Source organism: Neomonachus schauinslandi, chromosome 9 (assembly GCF_002201575.2).
Source record: "Neomonachus schauinslandi chromosome 9, ASM220157v2, whole genome shotgun sequence".
NCBI classification, from domain to species: domain Eukaryota; kingdom Metazoa; phylum Chordata; class Mammalia; order Carnivora; family Phocidae; genus Neomonachus; species Neomonachus schauinslandi.
In genome coordinates this window covers 43,987,834-44,013,556 of record NC_058411.1, presented here as the reverse complement: position 1 = coordinate 44,013,556, position 25,723 = coordinate 43,987,834, and the positions used below count along the sequence as shown (strand labels likewise).

The following is a 25,723-nucleotide window of genomic DNA, read 5'->3' as shown; positions in this document are numbered from 1 at the left end:
TTAATTTTTTAAATTAGTTTCCAACATTTAATAAACAGAAAGTTCAACATAAAAATCCAGCTTCTTATGAAAAAAAATCTTTAATTTGGCTGGACTGGGCCCAAATTCCCACCCAGCAACAACAGGCTGGAGCCAAAGAATGTCCCCTTTAGATGGGGTTATGAACTCTCCAATTCACAACACCCACATCTGGTCCCCACCATCCCCTTCACTGTAGGCATTTGAGTCTGAACCCCCCCAACAAGATAGCTAAGATGCATACTTTATGCCGGGGGGTGTTGGGGAGAGGGCAATTAACAAACAATATTTTATGCTATGCTCAAGGTTTGAACTTCATCCTCTCTATAGTGGGGAAAGGTAAAAAGGTATTCAATAGGAAGTGACACGATCAGATTAGCATCTCAAAATGATCCCGCTGGCATCATCAAAACATTCACGTGGAAAATGCACTGAAGATGTGTATGAGCAGAAGCAAGTAGGCAGGTGGGAAACTCTTTCAATATTCCAGGTGAGAACTGATAAGGTCTGATCTGGGGCAGGGGCAGTGGGAGAGAAGGAGGCCCAAACAAAGGGCACAAACAGCTGGTCACCAAGTGGGGGGAAGAGAAAAGAGCTAGGATGACGCTCAGGTGTGGGGCTACAATGATATAGAGGAAAAGCAAGTTTGAGAAAGAGATAATTCCAGCCCTTATAGGTGTTGAGATTTACTGCCTGAGGGCCATCAAGGTGCGAGGCAGTTGTGGACATGGGTCTGGAACGTAGAAGAGAGGTAAGGGCCAGAGGTGGAGATTAGGAATTCATGGGCTTATTGGCAGTTGAAGCCACAGGAACAATAAGACAGCCAAGGGAGAGTATGGGGAGTTAGAAGACAGCCAAAGAAAGGACCCTGAGGAATGTTTCCAGGACAGTCGGAGGAGGAGGAATCAGAGAACGTGCACTAGGATAGCCTACTCCTTGAGAACTGAGGGAAGAAGGAATTTTAAGAAGGGATAGGTCATCAGAATAAAAAACCACAGAGGGATCATCTGAAGTGTCCACTGTGTGTGACAGGTAGATGTCATCAGGAGGTGACCACAGAGAGTATCAGAAGAATGCCAGAGATACAGGCTAGAATCCTGAGTGTGGTTGGTGTGGAAGATAATACTGAGTCAAGCAAAAGACACTGTGTTGTGTTTAGGATTCAGGAATAAACAACAGAAATTACTTTTTAAAGGACTCTACCTTTAAAGAAGAAAGAAAGCATTAGAATTGTTCCCTTTAACCAGGAAGAGTTCACAAGGCCTTTCTAAACCTTTTTCAAGAATGCACCTTAAGAAAGATTAGCAAACATCCTGCTGGTTCATTTATATCAACTGGTTCACTTGAAGAACCATCATTTATTTTCACCTGGTCAGTCCATCAACCTTCAACTCCAGTAGATGGGGTCTAAATGAGTATTTCTTCTTGGATAATGAACAAGTTTTACAATAAGAGATTGTTCTTGTATTTTTCTCTTCTATTGTCAAGAGACTTCACCAACAGAAAGTTCCATGATAACAAAATGCAATTTGATTTGGGATTTATGCTCTTATCCTAAGAAATCTAGCTAGCAAGGAAGAATAAAATCTGATCCTATTCTTAAAAGAGAGACATATTTTCTGATTTTATATTTTCCATCTGAGAGAAATTTTTGTTGTTTAGTCTTGCAAAGGATAAGAGGAGAAAAAAGAAGTGCGAAAGCAGAATCTCTTTCCATTCAACAATTGGGCTGTGACAGTAAAATTGATATGGGGCTATTTTTGAGGGGTTGGGGGTCATCGTGTTGGTGGTGGTGGGTGCGTGGTGTGTGTTTGATATTGGAGAAACCTGAGCTCTTCTGTGGACTCTGAAGCAGCCAGCGATGAGGAACAGGCAAAAGAGAGAAGAAATCAGTAATACTGTAAGATTCCACAGAGGAAAGGGATCTGTCTTGTGTGGAAGGGATGCCTCGTTCGAACTGGAGGAACAGAGGTGAGCATTGTCATGGCCACGTCATGTTATAGGTACAGACAAATTTCCCTTTGAGACAGGCCAGGCCACAAACTGAGCCAGGGGAAGGGGGCCTCTTCTTGAGCGGAGTAGGAAAGGCTGGGGGAGGGAGGGAGGCAGGAATAAGTGAAAAGTGTGGCATGTGCACACAAGGCCCCATTCGAGGTGCCATATTGACTTTCTATTTGCCCCATTTAGTAGAGAAATGCCTGTAACTGCCTTCTGTCTAAACTGAATATAAACAAAGTAAGTAGAATAAAAGAGAATAAGAAATGGACAATATGATATTTACTGTGCAATTAAGAAGAGGTTGGGCTTATAATCAAGTATATATTCAATCATTATTCATTCAACAAATATTTACTAAGTGGCTATTATGAGCCAGATGTAGGTCTAGATACCATTAACAATGATTAACAAAAAAGACAAAAATTCTTGCCTCATAGAATACATATTCTAGTCCTCTCTATATATGCCAAGAGAGTCCTTGCTCACATTCCTGAAAAGTGTTTGGGTTTTTTTCCACCAGCTTCCACTGCTATACAGACCATGCCAAGCAACAGTGTCCCCTCCTAATAAAAGGCTGAAGCACAAAGAACAACTATGAATCAGGTACCATGGAGGACAGGTTGGTTAATACTCATTCAAATAAAACTGGAAGGACATTTCAAAAAAGAATGTTATTACTTTGTTTGGGAATTGGGCCAGGCCTCCAGATTTCACAGTCTCTAAAAGAATTAGTGTTTTCTAATAATCCATCTGACACATTATGTTCCAAATGTGATTTTCTGATTAAGGCACTAGGCGTACAGCAGACAGATCCTGTAAAACCCACACAAGGTCCCCCAGGTGTGCGCTGCGGAAACTGAAAGGGGCAAGGGATGTGGCCATATCCTTTCTGGTCAAGTTTCAGGATAAACAGATTTAAAGGACAGAACTGTAACCAGGATTTGGCCACCTTGGGAAGGAACATGGTGTTTGAACAACATGCTTCCCAGACTGAAAGCCACTCAGACATGGATTGTCATTCCAGGCATTTGGCATGCTGGTTTATACTAGCAGCCAAGTGCATAATTGCCAGGAACTGGCCAAATCCACGGAGACACCAGTCACTTCTGAATGCGGAAAAATGTTTGTAATATACCGTAATAAATGTAAGCCTGACTCATTTAATCAGATCTGCGTCCTACCCTGGGGATTTCTGCACAGAAGAGAGATGTTTACTGAAACTACTTCTCTCCACTGCCACCTTCCCTTCCAGGAAGAACAGAACTATTATCTGGTTGGCCTTGCCAATTTCTGTTTTATATTTTAGATCATTAATATGGATGCTTATAACATACATGTTTCCAACTCATTCTGAATTCACTTCAGTATAAAGTGATGAAAATAACGCTTTCTCCTTATTTTAGACTGTATTGAAAAGGAACCTAAGTATTACTGAAAGACAGAGATTTGAGAGTATCAGGCTCTTCTCCCTTCCTGACAAGTTTCTCAGAGTAGTTTCCCCAAAACCAATGAGATGAGATGGGGAAAAGTTCTAGTCACCCTTGCCTGTGAGAAGCTGTCTGACTCAAGGCCTTTCTGGGCTTGAAGCAATTTTGAGGTAGGTGAATAGGAGCTGACCAGACGTTCTCCTAACATGAAGATGGGAAATCAAGTTGGCTGTTCCAGGTTCTCTTCCCCAGCTTCTTTTATGTAGAGCCTTGATTCCTCAAGTGCAGAAAGCTGATTTTCCCAAAGACCGATCCAGTTATCTGGTAAACACCAGATAACTGATGTATACCAAACTCAATGGGAAATTCTCTGAGCCCAGACATCAATTTTCAAGCAGCAATTTCATTTCATAGGCTACAGATGAGGAGATTCTAACTCAGGTTAGGTGACTGGGTGATTGGTCCAAGGTTGCGTAGGTAATTGCAGAACTAAGGCTTGAATCCAGGTCTTTTGATTTCAATGGCCTTGCCCTTTCTGCTAGAGCACCTGCCTTCCTGGGGGGAAGCTAGCAGGCGAGCGTGACAAGAGGTTACAAAGAGCAGAGCGCACAGCTTGGGGGAAGAGGACGAACACAGGGTAGGACCGTGGGAAAAGCTGGCAGAGGACAGTAGGACCCACGTGACTGAAGGTCAGGAGCCAGAGTCCAGTTCCAGGGCATTCCATGGGATGGAGGAGATGGCAAGAGATCATCAGGGCGCTGTTCAGAACTAAAATATGAACAAAAGAGAAACTGTCTGAGGAACACAGCAGAAGTCCAATTAGGAAATGTGGGCACACGAGGGTGCGCTGGGTGGGCCCACCACCCCAAGTATTAACTTCCAACTGAGTTTCAGAGCACTCTGCTCCAGCTCTGTGCAAAGAAGAAAGCATCTGGGACCAGAACAGAGACCGCCAGTAGGTGGAGCCAAGCGGCAACCAGCCGCCGGGCTGACAGGGAGAGCAGGGGCAGCAGGCGAGGCAGGTCACTGCACTGTCAACAGCAGCATTTCGGGGCTTCAGAATCCTCTTCTATATAGTCTCTGTCTTGACTGCTCTAAAATGTGCCGTTGATTCTGCTTGACCTCCGAAAGACTTCCCTAAAGATGGCTGGAGAGAGGGTGACCATATAATTTACCGCCCAAACCCGGAAACTTGTGAAAATAAAAGAGAGAGCTGTTAATACCTATGCCAGTACAACAGTCCTAAGCCAGGACTAACCCAGGCCGACCCAGACGTGCGGTCACCCCAGCTGGAGACCAAGCACTCAGGACTCAGACATTCCCCGGGCACACCTGGCAGAGGGTGAGATAATCTTACCAGGACTGGTGACAGGGAGAGGCCAGAGAAATCCTGGGAAGTAATTCATCCTAAAGGAAAAGGCCAAGGACACAAATTGGGCTCCATGACATTAAGACAGGGCCAGAGGGGAGGGATGATTCCCAGGTCCGCCCAGTGTTGGCCACACCCAACATCTTGTGACCGTGGCTTTTAAAAAAGCCAGTGAAGGGGCGCCAGGGTGGCTCAGTCATTAAGCGCCTGCCTTCCTTTGGCTCAGGTCATGATCCCAGGGTCCTGGGGTCGAGCCCCGCAGCGGCTCCCTGCTCAGCGGGAAGCTTGTTTCTCCCTCTCCCGCTCCCCCTGCTTGTGTTCCCTCTCTCGCTGTGTCTCTCTCTGTCAAATAAATAAATAAAATCTTAAAAAAAAAAAAAAAGCCAGCGAAATTAAAACGAGCTGTTTCATTAAAATTGCCATAAAACATGAAGATGCAAGGGTTAGTGAAATCCTGCGTCAGCAATTTCAGCGGCAGCGACAGAGAAGGTGCTGTTGGTGTGATAGACGGGTGGGACAGTAGTGATTAGTCACAGCCCCTTTGGTGGGTGCCAGCACGGCAGTTGCTCCAGGCCTGGGCAGTGACCAGACACATTACCCTAGCAAGCGAGAGCAGGAGAGCCAAAGACAGTGGGTGCTTTACTCTTATATCTCAGAGCATATGGAAGGTCGTCCGTGAGGACTCACTGAACTACCATGAGGAATACAGAGGGGCTGCATTAATATTAATATTTCTCCCACCACAACATAAGGAGCTCATTGATGTTGTCTAAATTTGAGAACCTTCTTAATTTGGAGCCACTCAGTTCATATCGGTAGTTTCCTAGTCTAACATAGGCTCGTACCCTCAAAATATATATGTTGCAGTGATATGTACATTTCTAAAGTAATACAGAAAAATATGTATACCAAGTAATTAACACATAATACAGAAAAATTTTCCAAAAATTCAACGATTTGAAATTAGATACTGCTTTGAAATAAAATGACTCACTCACCCCATGGCTAAAATGAAAAAGACAGGCAATACCAAATGTTGGCAAAGATGTCGAGCTAGAATTCTGACACAGCGCCAGTGGGAGTGTGAATAGGTATAACCTCTTTGGAAAACTGTTTGGCACTATAGACTAAGAATGAACAAATGTACTTCCACTCCTCGTATATGCCCAACAGCAACACTCCTCGTATATGAGTTACCAAAAGACATGGACAAGAATGTTTATGACAGCATTTCTCATAATAGCCCAGCACTGGCAACTCACCAATATCTGCCAACAGTGGATTGGAAAAATAAATTGTAGTGTATTCATACAGTGAAAATGAACAGGTACAACCACACACAACAGCATGAATGAATCTCACAAACATCAAGTTGAACCAAAAAAGCCAGACATAAAATATTCCATTTGTATACAATTCACAAGCAAGTGAAATTAATCAATACTGTCACAAGTCCAAAGGAGCTGGTAATGTTCCATCTCTTGATCTGGGAGCTTTTTTGAGCTTATCATTTGTCACTATTCATCAAACTAGTCATTAAGTTCAGCCATATTTAAGAGGAGGAGTATTATGTGCTACCTTATGCTGGAGCATGGCAAAGTCACATTGCAGAAGAGCATGTGAGATGAGTGAAACTGTGATATCCATTCCAATTATAAAATACAAGAGCATTTTAAATTTTAAATAATATTTTAAATAGATTTTACAATCTACTCCAACTATCCAGTGCAAATTAGAACTCAGCATCATTCTGGGGTAAAACAGAAGCCTAAGGAAGGTAAAGAAGAAAATAAGAGCACCAACAACCAAAGCACACAAAACAAGAAAGGACGCTCCAGGCGCATCATGAGCCTTCCCTGGAGCAATAACTGTGACCAAAAGAATAAGGTACATTTATGGGTCAGTCTCAACCACCTGCTCAACAAGAACACATGAAATGAAAAAGGGGCAACTCTCCAACGGGAAAAGCAACGGGAAGACAACATATGCGTACTGCCATGTCATATACTGTACTGACAGTCATCATCACAGGAGAAATTCTTAAACTTGGCATATCAAGAATGAGGAAGTATGTTCTCTCAAGTGGCATTCAACTCTAAGGTTCCATTGTTCTCTTCCCTAACACACATGTCAAATCCATTAGTATTAACATTAAAATATTTTAAAATACGGATCTAGTTGTAAAACATACATCCAAGGGCGACTACTGATAGCATTTGATTTCATTTCTCTTTGGGCATCTCTCAAAATACTCATCTGTCTATGAACATGTGTTAACACTTTTCCCTCTGGCAGTTTGAATAAATCTTCCACATTGTTTTGACCACATACATTTCTGTTAACAGCCATGAAGTCACACACACCAAAAAATTAACTGAGAACTACAGGTGTGGCAGGCTGAACCTAAGCCACCACTCCTCCTTTCAGGGGAGAATCTTGGGGATTCGACAGAAACCAGGTTACTATGATGCCATTTAACCAGACAGCTCAGCCAAAGACCTTGTCAGTTTATGTGGGACCCTACATAACAAAGGGACCACGCCAAGCAGAGAACATCTTTTTGCATAATAAGGCAGGGACTCTTATTTTGCGAGAAGTGGGCTTAAAATCATGTTGTTAGAAGAAACATACACTTCTCTCAAAGACTATATACCAGGAGTTGGGCAAACATTTCTGTAACGGGCCAGGCAGTAAATATCTTACATTTTCTGTAAAGGGCCAGACAATAAATATCTTAGGCTCGGCAGGCCATACAGCCCCTGTTGTAGGTACTCAGCTCTGTTGTGCAAAGGCAACCACAGACAATACTTACACAACTGAATGTAGCTGTATGCCAATAAAACTTTACAAAAACAGGCCTGTGGGAATGGGTCCATTGGCCACAGATTGCCAACCCTGGGACTAGACAAAAACAAACAAACAAACAAAAAACTACATCATAGAAGTGAGATGTGTTTGTCTTTAGGCAAAGACAAAGCCTAGATGCAGCCCTGAGGATGGAGAGAACAAACAAAAGTTGAAATGCTCCCAGGTGACCCCCAGCCTCCCACCCCCTTCCTACCATGAGACTAGAGCTCATCCTCCCCACTCTGCAGAATCAGCAAAGGCCAGAACAGGTTAATTCTGTGTTCACATCCAGCTGAGGCCAGAGGAGGCAGAAATTGTACAACACTCAATGGAGCTGGGACTTCATCCATTCTGAGGAGGAAGGTATGTTCTGAGGAAATGGAAGAGACCCCTGATGCTGAAGATTAAAGAGATCTGTGAAGACAACATAGGGAGAAGGGGAAAGAAGGTGAGACTTAGAGAATGAGAGAGTATTGAATATCCACCAGAGAGGACCTACCCAGAGCCCAGGCCCCAATCTTTCTTTGGACCCTTTCTTGAATCCTTTAGAAAAGAAGCTCTTAAGCCACAAGTCCCTGCTTTATTTCCTATCACTCTCTGCCTCATTCAGTTTCTCCCAAACTGGCCTCCTGCTGTTTCTGGAACATACCTAACACATTCCTACCTCAGGGCCTTTGCACCTCCTGCCTTTTTAGACGGACTGAAAACTCTTCCTCTAAATACTCAAATGGTTCACTCTCTTTTCATTTGGATGTCTCAAATGACATCTCCTCAAAGATGCCTTCCTTGACTTTTCTATCTAGAATAGCATCTTCATCGGTCTCTACTTATTTTAATTTTTCTTCACAGCACATATCACTACCTAACTCTCTTCACCTATAGTATGTGAGCCCCATAAAGACAGAGATATTGGTTAACTCATTCCAGTTCACTCCCAGCATCTTGAATAGTACCTAGGACACAAGTGGTGCTCAATAAATATTTTCTGAATGAATGTATCAATCAATCAAGTCCAACATGTCTATGATGGCTAGTTTTATGTATCAGCTTGGCTGGGCTATTGCACCCAGATATTTGGTCAAACATTATTTTGGATGTTTCTATGAAGGTGCTTTTGGATGAGATTAATATTTAAATTGGTGGACTCTGAGTGAAGCAGACTGCCCTCTATAATGTGGGTGGGCCCCATTCAATCAGTTGAAGGTTTGAATAGAACAAAAGGCAAGAGGGCATTCCACAGCAATCTGCCTTTGGACTTCATCTGCAAAATCTGCTAGTCCTGGTTCTAAAGCAGACTGCCTTTGAACTTCAACTGCAAGTCCTTCCTGAGTCTCCAGTCCCTTCAACTCCCCTGTCAGACTTTGTGGACTTGCCAAACTTTCACAATTGGGAGAGCCACTTCCTTAAAATAAATGTCTTTGTGTCTATATCCTCTTGGTTCTGTTTCTCTGGAGAACCCTGGTTCATACAGACTCCAAGTCAAAGTATGCTATCTTCTTTACTAAAGAATTCCTCCTATTAGCTCTATGCCCACTGGTTTTCACAACATGAGTCAGGGAGCTGAAATTTCCATATATTCTGCAGATGTGCAGGTAATATTGCTCCCGATGACTTCCTTCTCCGTGGTCAGCTAAATGCGGACGGGACAATGGGGGAGAGGATAATCAAACACAGCTTTTCAAGATTATAGCCAATTATGTAAAAACACTAGCACTTAAAATCATCTGGAGACTTATCTTCCTTTCATACAATACCACTGCATTCATATTTAGTGAACAGGAATGTGAATCTACAACCTAACCTTGTCTAGATCCTAGAATGGTAAAGAACCTAAAATGCCAAACATACAAGTTATGTTTATATTTTGGATTTTTAGTCGTGTCCATCCTATTTATATGACTAGATATGACCATAAGTATAAAGTCTATGGGGTATGGAGTGTTTTCCTAAGATGCTCCAGGACAGTGCTCCCCCTATGTCCTTAAAATTTTTAAAATTTAAGAAGCAAAATTCCCTACCCTGGTACCACTCGGGAATCCTGTCATGAGAAAGTAAGGCTTTCCAGCGTCCCCAAAGTGTTGCGGCTGCGCTCAGACGCTTTCTCCGCTCCCGCTTCCCGCCCTGTCCCCGCTCCCCACTGGCGGGAGGAGGGCGCCCTCCCAGCCAATCAACGTTCAGTAGGGCCCTCCAGCCGCGGGTCTTTCAAAGGCCCCCTAGAAACCCATGAGCGGTTAAAGGCCGAGCCGGGGCACTCGGGGGCTAAGGAAGAAACAGGGAGAGGGTCTGATTGGTTCCTAGAAGACGCCGCGCTCCACCTCACAGAAGGATGTACCAATGAGCTGAGCGAAGGGGCGGGCTCGGCGCGGGGCGGTGGCTGAGAAGCCGGTGCCGCTGGAGAGAGGCGGCAGCAGGTCCCGACGCGGGGCGGCCAGCGATGAAGCCGGTGAGTCGGGCCGAGGCTTGGACGAGCGATGCCACAGGGGACGGAAGCGGCCCCGAGGCCAGTTCTTGGGCCTGGGGACAGCCCAGGCGTGGTCGCGACCTGACTTGCACTGTAACCGTCCTGGGTCGGGGAGGTGGCGCTTCCCTGGACCGGGGAGAGCGATGACTGAGAAGGAACAGGGTCGGTGGCGGACGTGGGGACGACGGACATTGGCTGTGCACCTGTTGTGCACAGACTGGGAACTGCCGCCTGCGGAGGCTCCTAAGCCTCACGACAGCCCTGCAAGAGAGGGCTGAATCCGGTTTTACGCAAGAAACTGTGACATGGAGAGCTAAGATGTCTCAGTGTATCAGTCTGCCTAATACCCAGCCCCGCAGGATGTCCGGGGATGCCCCGCGCACCCCTGGTGAGCGGTCCTCACCGCAGATGGGGAAAACTTCACGAAAGACCTCTGCCAACCCCCGTTTGTGGGCGCGTCACCATCCCCCAGGGCCAAATGGCACTGCATCCCTTTCTGGGGTTCAGAATCCCTGGGCCTGGGGGAGCGGAAACGTCCAACTCTGTTAGGATTTGTTAACCTGGCTAGGAGAGCCTGAATGAAGGAGCCACAATCACTCTGAAAATCTTGAGTCGTCAAAACTGCTTTAAAGAGAAAGGAAGAACAGACGCAAGGAGCTGAGGCCCCACCTGACTCAATCACCTACCACCAGGGTTGACAACCTACTGAATATTAAAGGACCTTCATTTGAGTTGATAATAACAACACAAAGAGATCCAAAGCAACTCGTATCCATAGCCTAAATGGCTGTGTAATGTGATCTTGTAGTAAGTAAGGAACAAGACCCTTATAGAATATAGCTTCAGAACTGGAAAGAACATTAGCTGGTTACACTTGCTAATCCCCATGTTTCCATGTGTAGGAGCATCAGCTGTCCTTCACTCCTGGCCTCTTTTTCCACTTGTTCCCAGAAGGGACAGAGTGAGAGATCTGATCCCCCAGTTTGGGAGGAGCTGAACAAAATAGCTGAACCCTTTCTTCCCTTCTCTCTGCACTGGGTTGTCCATTGCTCCCATGACTGGGTGGATAAGTCCAATTCTGGAGTGAAGAATTGGCAGGTCCACTTGACCACAGCTTTAAAGCCACATCCTCCCTTTGACACTCAGTAATAAAACTAACATATTGATCTCCATTTGCCTCTCCACTGTTCTATCTCTCAGGTGGTTCCAACTTGGAAATAAGAAGAAAGGTGTGTTTTTTATTGGTCCTATAAAACTAATGTTCTCATGTAGAAATTATGCCTACAGGATTGAGTTCCAACTCCTTAGATCATTACACAAAGTCCATTTTGATCTCTCTAGTCCAGTGATTCACAAAGTTGAGGGCATGTTATTCTACCTGTCCACCCCCCATCAACCAAACTAGTAGGCCACATTGGGGTTATTTTTTGAGAAATGGGGTAATTAAAACTACTTATTGGCTTCATCGCCTCTGCTCTGATGTCACAGTTCCTGAAAACAAGCCCTTTCTCCTTTTGCCTTTATTGCCTTAACTTCTTCCTCATCTGCCAAAAACTTCCTCTCATCCTTCAAAACCCAGCTAATATATCCCGTCTGAAGTTTTCTCCCGCTCTGTAAGCAGTCACTCCCTTCTCTGCTCTAAAATGCATAGTTTAGGGGCACCTGGGTGGCTCAGTTGGTTAAGCATCTGCCTTGGGCTTAGGTCATAATCCCAGGGACCTTGCCCAGCGGGGAATCTGCTTCTCCTTCTCCCTCTGCCTGCCATTCCCCCTGCTTGTGCTCTCTCTCTCTCTCCGTCAAATAAAAAAATAAAATCTTTAAAAATAAATAAAGTACATAGTTTATGCTTCCGTTTTAGCATTTACAACTTTATTTTATAATCTATGCACATCTCTCTCCAACTCTACCGAAGCTATTTATTTTATGGATCTTTGCATCTCCAGAGCTTGGCAAATGAATGTGTTTAAGAAATGTTTGTGAATTAATGAATAGATCTCCTCACTTTATAGTTGTAGAAAACTGAAACCCAGAATAAACTGAAGTTGCTTCTCCGAAATTATACAGTAAGTGGCAGAAACAAAACCAGAATCCTGGTTAGTTCCCAATCCAATTCTCTTTCCACTACAGAGCACTGCAATTATTAATAGGATGGTAAAATCAATAATTTATTATTGATATCCCTGATCATTCTGATATTCCAGATTGAATAAATTGCAAATATGTATTCAGTGTGTGTTTAAGCAAGGATCAGCTTATATGTACATATTCTTCTTTACAGTTATTTAACATAATTGATTTCTTTTGAAGCCTAGTTCATTGCAAACAAATGAGTTTGACTCATCAGACGAAGAGCCTATTGAAGATGAACAGACTCCAATTCAGATATCATGGTATGTTAACACTTCTGATCAATGATGAGCTAAATTACTTGATGTGTACATCATAATCCATGTAGATAATGTAGTCCACATATTGAAAATATTTAGTGATTCTCTTCTGCTGATTGTGTTATTCTAATCTTTAAGGGATCCTCTAACTCCATGATTTATTTACTACCTATGATAGAATAGGCTTTTCTTTTGGGTGGGGGATGGGCAGAGGAGAAAGTCATTCTTTATGCGTTCGGAAAACCATAGTAGAAACAAGTAAGTGAGGAGCTGAGATAGGATCAGAAAATCTCCTATTTAGTACCAAGACCTACTTATTCTTTTATGACAAAAGAATAATATACCAAACATAGGATGAGATATTTGTTTATCATTTAGTCAAATCCTAGAACTATTTGCCACAATAATGCATCTATTAGCAGACCCTGCTTAAGATAAAAGTCATGTTACCATAGATACAAGAGCAAAAACAAATGTTTCTATATAGAATCAACTTCCAAATCTTGGCAGTGACTTATTGTTACACTAGAATCTCTACAACAATCAGTGCTTTCTCTCATCCCTGTAAATGTAATAATCTCTCTATTTGAGAAAACACCATTTCCAATTATAGGAAGAGAAAAAGAGTATGTTATCCCTAAAGTTCCTTTTGTTCTGCCATCAAAGAGCAATTATCTTTCATTTCCCCTTATATCCCCTTTAAAACTCAAAAACTCATCTAATTTTCCAAGTCACATGGTATTTATACAATGCCCTCTGTTTTCCTCTAAACTCATCTTCTGTCCTAAAGACCAGGTTAGCCTTTACCTGCTTTGTCCCTGAGTACTGCAAACTGGGAATATGATTTCTTGAAATTATTTTATTTTAACCAAAATCCATTACAACAAAGAATGGCCTGCAGTTTTTATCATATGAAATTGTATCTGTTTAAGGAAGTCCTATAAAGAAATCTTAAAATAGTAATTCAATAGACTGAATGCTGGGGATGAAATCATCAGAAGGTCATTTTCTAGCTAATTCCCCAAGATTACTAATACAAAATACCTCAGATAACATACCACAGGGTAACTTAAGTATGCTTTATACTAGCCATAGGCAATCTAGGCATTATTATTTTTAAGTTCAGTTTAAATTAACTCACCATTTTTAAGAATTAAATTGTGACAGGGGTTCCTGGGTTAAGCATCCTACTCTTGATTTCAGCTCAGGTTATGATCTCAGGGTTGTTAAGATCAAGCCCTGTGAGCCCGAGCCCTGTGAGCCTGAGCCCTGTGAGCCCTGCACTGGGCTCTGCACTCAACAGGAATCTGCTTGTCCCTCTCCCTCCCCCCTCTTGCGTGTGCTCTCTCTTACTCTCTCTCAAATAAATAAATAAATCTTTAAAAAAAAAAAAAAGAATTAAATTGTGACAAAGCAAATGATAAGTCCCTGTTTTAAAACTTCCAGTCTTTCTGGGCCTTTTTGTGAATAACATATTGATATTTGCATATGCATTTTTGTTTTGTGACTATGGTAAAACTTTAAAACACCCTTGTTCAGTGCCAAGCACACATTTCTTAAATTGAATTTCCATTTATAACTTTATAAAAACTGAACTAAACTTAAAGTTTTATTCTTTTCAGGCTACCCCTGTCACGAGTGAATTGTTCTCAGTTTCTTGGTTTATGTGCTCTTCCAGGTAGGTAACACTGCAGGTGGCTTCCTATTGATATTCTTAAGACAATCTGTTTATCAGCTAATACATCACTGTATTGAGCAAGAAGAGAATTTCATAGATCATCAGCCTAGGGAGCTCACTTTTGGAAGCCCTCATGTGGGCTCTAGCTAAAAGAACAGAGATTACTCTTCAACCCTTCCAGACCCATTCACAGTTCTGCATTTCTGATTTACCTATCTTAATAGGACTTCAACACTGGGGTACAAGGTGAGGCTGAGGGCAACAGGCAGGTACTTGTTACAGAAAGGACAAAGAATAAAGACTCTTTGGATTAGGAGTTCCTTCAGCTGGGGTCTATGAGTCCCTGCAGTTATATTCCTAAGAATATACGAAATTGAAATCCACACTCAAAATGAAATTGAAACATATAAATGATCATATAAGTATGACCTTGTAAAGTAGCTTTGTATGTGTTTAAATATATTTGTTATATGTGACCAAAAACTGACTTTTTCACTTGCCTTATTACTGCTTATAGGTTGTAAATTTAAAAATGTTAGAAGAAATATCCAAAAAGATACAGGTAGGTATAACATGAAACAACCATATTAATAGTTTTTTCCTAATAACACTGAAAATCTCTTTGTCAAAAAGAACGACCGTTAGTCTGTGCTCATATACCAAATAAATGTGTGTTATTTCATAGTTTCAAACTGTAGACTTATTCTAATACGCAAAGAGGTATTTGCAAAGGGCACAGAGAACTAACTCCTCATTTACTAAACGCAGAATTGCTTTTCACTGATTGTTGTAGTTACACATATTGCATTTGAGTTTAAATTGTATAAGTTGGAGGGAAGAAAGTATGTAAGTAGAAAACTGCCATTTCACTGCCCAGATCTTTGAACATACTGTCCTTTACAGACTTGATTATGATAGTAGAAATTAAGCCTGAGCTGAGAACCCAGAGGTAGTAGTGAAATTGTCCATGCTGGATAGAAAATTTAGAGAGCATCTAAGTGGGAAAGATGCAGTAGGGTCTGATCTTCACAGGCTCGAGGATGTTTATAACACTGTAGCCTCAAGTCTAATAACCCCATAAATATCCTACTAACCCACCCCACTTTGGAATTTACATATTGCATGGTACTAAAAAACTTGGATTTTCAAAATTTATCCTGGTTGGCCTGGAATATCTCAAGGCTAGTAGTCCTACTAATGTCCTTATAATACACCAAAATAAATATAAATAAATACACACACACCCTCACATACACACACACATACACACACACATCTTGAGTCTGACCAGTATAAATTTTTGAAATCTTAAAATTTTTTCCTGGTTGTTTTGGAATATCAATTTATTAATTTGCTTTCTCTAATTTATTCTTTACCTACCAAAAAAGACTTACAGAGGCTAATTAGTTGACTCTTGCATTATTTGTAAAGATTCTCTGATTTAGAGGTACATGCCATGGTAGGAAGTTTTCATCTGGAGAACATTTAGGTCATAAGCAAACTATAATGAAAATCACTGGTTCAAGAACCAATCTTACACATTTTGTAAAGCCCTATTCATTTAGTATCTTCTATAAAAGGGGTTTCTAGTATTTTACCAAACCTTTTGTTTTCCAGTGAGATCTTAAATGGAACCCAGTGTATAAAAGATGACAATCTGACGGGAGAGACCTAGAATCTCCCTGCATCAGCCCCTGTGGTTCCCTCCTCAGAGTCCTTTCTAGGAAAGTTTGAAAACCACTGTATAATAGAAATTATCCATTGTGTGCAAGAGGCAGAGAGAAAATTACCTACTCTTAAAAATGGTTAAGTATGTGGACTTCGGTTTTAATCCTTTTAGAAGTACAAAAAAATAATAGTATTATCTAAAGCAACACTGTCCAACAGAAATATGACGGGAGCCACAAATAGAAGCTATGTATTTAATTTTACCTTTTCTAGCTGCCATACTAAAAAAGTAAAAAAAGATGAAATTAACTTGATACATCTTATTTAACCTAACATAGCCTAACTGGTATCATTTCAATGGTTTTAAGCATAAAACAAATTATTAATGAGATGCGGGTTTTTGTACTTAATCTTTGAGATCAGATATGTATTTTACACTTACAATACATCTCAATTTGGACTAGCCACATTTCAAGTACAAATCTGGAGGTTTGTGATAAAAGGTGCTTAGTTAAATGTCCCTCAATTTAGGAGGCAGGGAGAGAGAGGAGGCTGAGATCAGCCAGAATTACTCATTTTGAATGTAAGACTCTATAGTGAATATTGCCATAAGGATGTTCCAGTGTATAGAATGCCCAAGAGTACTATTGCTTGGTTCATATTCATTATAGTGAAATTAGCTAAGTCACCTAATTCTAACACAGTTAACGTTTTATTTCCTAGAGACCTAGTCCATAAAATTAAATGCATGGTGGCAAGACACAGTACAAATATAAAGGAGAACATGAGCACCATGGGCATGCAGGAGATTTTATATACAGTGCTTAGGGTAAAACAAAACAGCAGAGGGAGGAAAGAAGCAAACATGGATTTTGTGAGAAGAAAATGAGAAAAAAATATGCTATCGTTTCTTCACAAGAGTTTATTTTGAATTATTAGATGTTTTAAAATTTATTTTTAAAGCCTTATTGAAAAAAGATTTTTTTCAAGAACAGCAATATAGTTGACTCATCTTAAATTTCAGTTAAAAGCATTTTGAATTATTAAGTCATTAATCATAATAATATTATAAATATTATATAATTACAATATGGTAATATAATCATTCTATTATAATGCTATTATCATATTATAGTGTTATTATATAATTATGATTATTATATTATAGTATAATTTTATTATTAAGGTGATTAATTTTAATCACCTTTTGGTTCAGGTGTTTCTAATTCCTATTTTGTGCTTAGTGACTTGATTTTTACCCTACTTTGAAGAGAGATCAATATTGTTTTAGCTTATCAGTATTTCAAATTTATAGATTATCGTGTTATTTACTTAGTTTGGCTTAAGAAATATAACACCACATCCTCTGTCTTGACTGAATTTAAATTTGTAATATTTTGTACATGTGTATCTGTATCTTGGTTTATTGGCAGAAGAACTAAAGAGCTATGGTATACAAGACATATTTGTTTTCTGCACCAGAGGGGAACTGTCAAAATACAGAGTCCCAAACCTTTTGGACCTCTACCATCAGTATGCAATCATCACTCATCATCATCCAATCCCAGACGGAGGGACTCCTGACATAGCCAGCTGCTGCGAAATAATGGAGGAGCTTGCAATCTGCCTTAAAAATAACCGAAAAACCTTAATACAGTACGTTTTTCTTTTCTCCATAAATGACATGAGAAATGCTCCAGTCAGAATGATTTTTCTAATTATTGCATCCTTATTCACTTATTACCTACCTTCTAGTTTGGTGCAAGGATTAAAAGGAGATGAGGCATGAAAAGTACTAGCACAATGTCTGCTACAGGGCAAGCACTCAGATATCTGCCATTATTACTTTTGAAGAGTAAGGACAATAAATGAGTAGATTTGGAAATTTTTAGAACAGGTTTACAGGCTTGTTATTCTTTCCTTTTGCCTTAGAACTTTACTTATAATTTTGGGACCCTCTTCCTCCCAAAAAAGGTGGGGCATCATTCTTATGATACCCTTACTCATTGGTCAGCCTTTCAGTTGCTTAGTTGCTTCTAACAGCAAAAAAAAGTCAGTTTGAGGGGTGCCTGGGTGGCTCAGTTAGTTAAGCGTCTGCCTTCAGCTCATGTCATGATCCCGGGGCCCTGGGATCGAGCCCCAAGTCAGGCTCCCTACTCAGAGGGGAATCTACTTCTCCCTCTCCCTCTGATCTTCCCCTCCACTCGTGCTCTCTCTCTCTCAAATGAATAAATAAAAAATCTTTTTTAAAAAGTCAGTTTTTTAAAAAATTAGCAAAGAAATCATTCATAAACAATGAGCAATCTTAAAAGTATGACTGGAAAATTATATTTGATGATCTGAATTTGCCACCAGAATGAAAGAGGGACTCTCATTGTTTGTCAATGGCTACGCACAAGCTGCTGGTATGGAAATTTAAAATGAAATAAAATGAGCTAAGGCGGAAAAAAAAGGAGGAGAGAGAAAAGTAGCTTGGAGAAAGGAAAAAGGGAGTGACAATCAGCAGTAGACAGTAGCGATACAAAGATGAGAAGTGGTGCTGGGGGTAATACAGTAGATGCTTTGCCAGAAGGGAGACACACTGCAGAGGAGAGCCAGCCACAGGGAGCAAACTAGTCCTTCTCTGTGCTTCTCGTACATTCTGCATCCTAATAAATTGCTTAATCCTTTCTGGAACAAGATAGAGTATCAAATAGCTTGATACCTCAAAAGCCCTAAAGTCACTGATTTGAACTAGAACGTATGCAGACGATACCAAATAAGCAGGTAGGCTCAGCGCACCTAGGGAAAGGGCAAGCCCAGCCAGCTTCTCTCCTTAGACCTAGAGCTGGGGGGCCTCGTGCCAACTGTTCCCATTCTGAAGGCAAACCAAGTAGTGCACGGGGCTTTGGGGATACACACTCTTCATGGCTGAACTAAACTCTAATGTACAGAGAACTAGAAACAATCCTACATTCTACAGTTTCCAGCCTTTCTCTAGAGAAAAGCATAATCTGTAACTGTAAGCAATTACTAATTGCTTTACTAATTATAAAAGCAAACTTTTAGAATAAGTTGCCTATACTAAGTAATTTTCTAACAAGTCTAAGGTAAAATGGCATTAGATAATTTCATGTGGCTCGTGAAAAATATTTTCCAATTTTGGGACCCATTTTTCAAATCAGTTCTGAGATTTTTTTTTAAAATACATCTTTGAAAAAACAGCCTCTACTGAAAAGTTTCCAGAGATCAAACTAGCTCAGATTAGTGAAATTTAATGAATTCTACTTGAGCAGGTTCTAGCACACCAAATGCTGTCTGGTGTTTGAACAGAATACAAACAGGATGGAAAGATGTTTGCATATGTTGAATGCTTCTGGCTCCCATAAAATAAAGCATCTGATGACTGGAAATTTTCATCGTCCTAGAGCTCTCAAAGGTGTCCTACAGTGACTGATTTTCTATCCATTTTGCCATCTTTGAGTGCTCCCATTGCTAGACGGCTCTAGAGTTTATCCCTCAGAAACTGGGTCTCGTAAAATTTTTTCCACCATCTTGTTGTTTGCTAGCACTGTCCCTTGATTCTCCCTGTGCATGTTTGTTCCTTTATAAAATCAGCAGACACTGCTTGCCTACTGTACTATGCTGTTTCCTAGGGCTGTTGTAACAAAGTACTACAAAGTGGGTAGCTTAGAACAACAGAAACGTGCTCTCCCCCAGTTGTGAAGCTAGAAGTCCAAAATCAATGTGTCAACAGGACCATATTCCCTCTGAGACTCTGGTAGAATCCTTCCTTGCCTCTTCCTAGCTTCTGGTGGTGGCCGTCACTCTTGATGTTCCTTGGCTCACAGTTGCATCACTCCAATCTCTGCCTCCATCGTCACATGATTCTCTCGGAGTTGCTGTGTCTTCTTGGGGTATTTCCTCTTATAAGGACACCAGTCAGGGCACCCGGGTGGCTCAGTTAAGCGTCTGCCTTCAGCTCAGGTCATGATCCTGGGGTCCTGGGATCGAGCCCCTCATTGGGTTCCCTGCTCAACAGGGAGCCTGCTTCTCCCCCTGCCTCTCTCCACTGCTCGTGCTCTCTCAATCTCTCTCAAATTAACAAATAAAAAATCTTAAAAAAAAAAAAAAAGGATACTATCATACTGGATTAGAGCCCACCCCTGTAACCTCATCTTAACTTGATTACGTCTGCAAAGATCCTATTTCTAGATAAGGTCACATTCATAGTACCAGGATTAGGACTTCAACACACTTTTATGAGGATACAATTCAACCCCTAACACCCACTGTGTACCAAACACTATAAATACAGAACACGCACTGCGAGGCCCGCTCCCCACCCTCAAGGAGCCCAGGCTAACAGCACTAGCACGCAAGCGCAGTAAGACCCTGTGGCTCACATCCTCTCCCAGCTTCATCTACAGTACCCCACGCTCATTCATGTTCCAGAGAAGTCGTCAGCACCCCATCAGGTTCAATAAACCCTCTAAGAAAGTTAGGAATTGTGTAATGCATTTTTTTAAAGATTTTATTTATTTATTTGAGACAGAGAGAATGAGAGAGAGAGAGAGCACATGAGAGGGGGGAGGGTCAGAGGCAGAAGCAGGCTCCCTGCCGAGCAGGGAGCCGATGCGGGACTCAATCCAGGGACTCCAGGATCATGACCTGAGCCGAAGGCAGTCGCTTAACCAACTGAGCCACCCAGGCGCCCTTTTTTTTTTATTTTTATTTTTTAAAGATTTTATTTATTTATTTGACAGAGAGAGACACAGCGAGAGAGGGAACACAAGCAGGGGGAGTGGGAGAGGGAGAAGCAGGCTTCCCGCCGAGCAGGGAGCCCGATGCGGGGCTCGATCCCAGGACGCTGGGATCACGACCGAGCCGAAGGCAGACGCTTAACGACTGAGCCACCCAGGGGCCCCTGTAATGCATTTTTTAAAGCATCCTTGAAAGTAATTAGAATGAATGGTTTTGTTGCTTTGAGGTTTAATCATGTTTTTTTCTGGAAAACCCAGTTATGCAGAACTGCTGATTTCTTCACAAGGCTAGACTCTAGCAGCTAACATTCATTTACTTCTTACTCTGTGCCAAGCTGTTGCAAGCTCTTTACAAATGCTAGTTACCTCATTCAGTCCTAACTATGATGCAGGTACTGTGGCTGTCACCATTTTTTAGGTGAAAGAAAGGGCTGAGGCCCAGAGAGGTGAAATCGCTTGCTTAGGTTCACACACGTCATAATGACAGCCTTACCATTCAGCCCCAGACAGTGGGGCTCTAGAACCCAGGCTCTAAACCTCTGTAACACACCACCTCTGTACTCTTTTTAGATAAATGAAGAGTCATCATACGGACTTGTTCCATAACCAAGGTTTTGTTTAGACAGAGGAAAATAAACCGGCAGTTGGTCAAAATAGTCTGATTTCTATTTAGTAACATGTTCCATTTCTCAGATGTGGATCCTGGTGTTTAAAATGTCGATAAAAAGGCCCTGCCTACATTGACCGTTAGAGGTGTTCAGAATGCCTCCCAACAAATAAATAAGCACACTTTGCTCTTGATTAATTTAAAAATACTTATTAACCTCTGTGTGCCAGGCACTGTGCTAGTAGGCACTATTAGATTTAGAAAGAGAGGGCAGAAAGAGCAAGTCTTTAGTTCTAATTGGTGGGGTGGAAGGAAAACGTACAATATTCAAAACTGTGCTTCCCTTTCAGCTGTTATGGAGGACTCGGGAGATCTTGTCTTGGTAAGAAATGTGTTTTCATTATTCTGTCTTTTTTTTTTATCCTCAAAGTAGGCAAAAGTATCCTGTTTCTGGGCCATATGCTCACTTTGTATTAAAATGAGACAAAACACAATATAAATCTGCTAAGATCTAAAGAATTATTTAAGGCCCTTAATTTGGTATTCTCTAGAAAGCTAGAGTGTGAATGGAAGGTATTTTCAACACTGTTTTGAAGGATTCTGCAAAACATAATCTACAAGTCTTAGCACCTGCATTCTTGTGTTTTGTTTTGTTTTCTAATGTTTTCCCTATGCAGGTGTTATGATACTGACAGTAAATTCTAAATAATATCCATCATAAGTATGAAAACCAAAGTTAATTACTTCATGCAATTACTGTTCACCTTTGAAAAAATGTGTTAGGAAAAAAGATAGTTAACAAAATGGCATACTAGAGTAATAGTTATTCCTTTTAATGTTGGACGGTATCAAAATTAAAAACGTTTATGCTTCTAAGGACATTATCAAAATGGAAAGACATCTCAGAATGGGAAAAAATATTTACAAAGTATATATCTGATAAGGGACTGACCTAGAATATACAAAGAACTCTTACAACTCAATAATAAAAAGACAACTCAATTAAAAAATGGGCAAAGGATCTGAATAGATATTTCTTCAAACAAAAATATACAGATGACCATTAAGGACGTGAAAAGATGCCTAACATCATTAGTCATCACAGAAATGCAAATCAAAACCACAATGAGATACCACTCAATATCCATTAGGATGCCTATTATCCAAAAGGTGGGAAAAAATGTGTTGGGATGTGGAGAAACTGGAACTTTCATACATGGTGGGAGAGAACGTGAAATGGTGCAGCTGCTTTGGACAACAGTCTGGCATTACTTCCTCAGTTAAGCCTAGAGTCACCATGGGTCCCAGCAATTCCACTGCTGGGTATATGCCCAAAACAAATTAAAACATGTCTACATGAAAACCTGTACACGAACATTTATAGCAGCATTATTCACAACAGCCAAAAATGGAACCAACCTAAATACCCATCAACTGACAGTGGATGTATAAACAAAATGTACATCCATACAATGGAATAGTATTCATCCATAAAAAGGAATGAAACAGGGACATGCCACCATAGTAGACCCTGCAAGAGTAAACTGGGAAGTTCAGATGTTTCATTATTTTGTTTGAAACACTGTGAACTTTTTTAGACATCCAGGTTATATTTAAACATAAATTTTGAGCAGATTTATCTTCAACACATTATGCTAAGAAGCCAGTCACAAAAGCCCACATATGATTGCATTTATATAAAATATCTACATTAGGCAAATCCATAGAAAGTAGATTAGTGGTTGCTTAGGGAAGGGGTGACGGGGGCAGGGGGATGATGAAAAGAGGGGACAGGGTTTTTTTTTGAGGGGATGAAAATGTTCTAAAATGGACCGCGGTGATGGCTGCACCTATCTGTGAATACACTAAAATCCACTGAATTGTGCACTTTAAATGAATGAATCATATGGTATATTAAATAGAACTCAATAAAGAACGAAGCCAGTTTAAACTTCAATTCAACCAGTAACTTAAAATCATAATTTAACTGTCAAAAACACATACTGAAAGTCTTTTAATTTATTTTGCACAATGACACTAAACTCCATCTTCTGCACCAGCGGAAGTCTAATTAAATATGCAACGCTCTACCCTATCATTAATTATTTAATAATATACTATTTTCCTAACGTGTTCCATTAGTAGCCGCCTGTCTCCTCCTGTACCTGTCTGACGCAGTTTCACCACAGCAAGCCATCGACAGCCTGAGAGACCTGCGAGGGTCTGGAGCCATACAGACGATCAAGGTAAGGAGGCTGCCCGCTCCTGTGTGCTCGCGGGTTAGGGGCAGTTACAGACACGTGGAATCCGTCATCAAGAGGGCAATGAAAACCCAAAGCATTCTGTTATTCATATATCACCTGCTCAAAATTTATGTTTAAATATAACCTGGATGTCTCAAAAAGTTCACAGTGTTTCAAACAAAATAATGAAACATCTGAACTTTCCAGTTTACTCTTGCAGGATCTACTACTGTTCAGTTTTTGCCCATTCAGTTCTCAGAATGAATCCTCTCATTTAGAAAAATTTTCCGAATTTTCCAAATGAGAGGATTCCTATAAATTTGGTAGTTTCTTGGCCAGAAAGATCTAATGATGATCCTATTATATCACCAAAACAGTTAACAAAGACAGATGAATGACTGTAACACAAAAAAACCCGCAAAGCAATGCTAATTATCCTTTGCCGTGGATAACTAAGGTGAAAACTTCACCATTTAACCTTAACACTTAAAAATCACTTCACCATTTCCCCTTAACACTTAAAAATCTCTGCAGTAGCAGTGCCCCAAGGATATTATTATGTATTAATGTTCCTGAAAGATTCTGCAAATTTCACTTTATTTCTAGATCTGTAAAGCCAATTTGCCTTCCTTTCCCAAGTACCCGGTCTCAGCATTAGGACTAAATCAGAGCATCAGGCACAAGAGTGCTGGCCTTCAGCAGCTTCCTGGGCTTGAGTCCATCTTCCCAGGGTCAGGGGTCTACCCAAGGGCCATGACTGTGAATTATTACAGTAACTGACAAATTCACCAAGCAGTCTGATTCTCAGGACTTAAATCAGGTCATTCAAAACAATCCATACAGGATCCACCTCACTGTACAGGTTCTGAAAACAGAGAATTCCCCTTATCTCTTAAAACCAAATGATTCTTCAAATTCAAGATGTTTTCAGGCCTCTCTCTGAAACAAAACCAAATGGTCAAACATATCCGAGTGTGTGTGTTTTACATCTTTAGCCCTGGAGAGCATTAAGCCCGTGTTATATGGACTGTCAGTTGATCACCTCAGCGCTCTGTCGCGGAAAGGCTTTCCCATCCCTGTGCTGATAGCCAGTAGTATGCAATTTCCACTTCCCAATAATGATAAAAAATGAGATTATTGGCAGAATAAGAAAATCCTCTGGGAAACTATTAAAACTCCAAGTAAATTATTTAAAGCTTTATTTCACTTATCTGTTCAGATTAGTGATTTTTTTTTTTTAATATTGACAGTATACTGTGAACATTGTTCCAAATGGATTATGTCATCACAAGAAGCAGAAATCTAGGGCTTCCATAAACTAAGAAATAGATTTTCTTGACTCTACCATTGTTAATTGCTATAGCATGTACCCTCTCCTCCCTACTTAACCCCCAGAGGAAAATACATTAGCAAAAAAGAATGCCTTCATGTATTATTTTTAATTTTAATTTGCTCCAGTAAATGCCAGTAAAGGGAGAAAGGATTTTACAGATTTATAAAACATTCAGGTGTATTGCATGTTACCTTCTGATTTGTAAAGCAATAATTTTTTCACACTATATGCAGCTTTATTGAAAGGTAAAACTTCTCACAATGCAAACACTTCCTTACCCAAAAGGATGTAGAACTGTTCTTAGCAATTATTTTTTGACTCCTACTAGTATTGTGACTACTCTGCTAACTAGTTTTCTACAATTTATTTCAATATATCTTTACTTTTTTCAGCAATATAATTATCTTCATGAGTTTCGGGACAAACTAGCTGCACATCTATCATCAAGAGATTCATTATCAAGATCTGTATCTAGATAAAAAAGAATTTCAAATGACATATATATGACCATGTCTGAAATTTAAGAGCTATTAACATAATTTGTATTGAAATGAAACTTACTAGTGTTACCAACCTGAATGTAAATGTGTATGTGCAGAATATTCCTAAAGCTTTTATTGACAAACCTCAGTTGTTGTCTCTCATCTCTTACAGAAGATCGAAAAATTGCCATACAATTTTCCTTTTTAGAAAGGCACTGACTTCTCTGGAATATTTTACCTGGAAGTAATGCTGAAACAAACATATGGAAAAATATTTGCCTATTTTTATTATTTACCATACGTTTACCTCATTTTACTATTTGTAACTACCAGGTAGAATATGACATACTAATAAGTATAAAAATTGGTTTGAGTACCCAAGCTGAAATCAAGTAACCTTCATCCTCTATTCCTCCCACATTTTCTCCCACGGTTCTTTCTACTTCATAGACATACAGAAGTG

At 40.5% G+C, this 25,723-nt stretch overlaps 1 protein-coding gene across 1 annotated transcript; it reads left to right on the top strand.

Moving 5' to 3' along the window:
* Positions 1 to 10,093: 10,093 nt before the first annotated feature.
* CDKN3 (cyclin dependent kinase inhibitor 3) lies at positions 10,094 to 25,257 on the top strand. The gene is made up of 8 exons (XM_021701490.1): positions 10,094 to 10,102; positions 12,428 to 12,510; positions 14,130 to 14,185; positions 14,703 to 14,747; positions 17,287 to 17,509; positions 21,553 to 21,584; positions 23,345 to 23,448; positions 25,171 to 25,257. Exons 1-8 carry the CDS (start codon positions 10,094 to 10,096, stop codon positions 25,255 to 25,257), a joined length of 639 nt encoding a protein of 212 aa, XP_021557165.1.
* Positions 25,258 to 25,723: the final 466 nt, after the last annotated feature.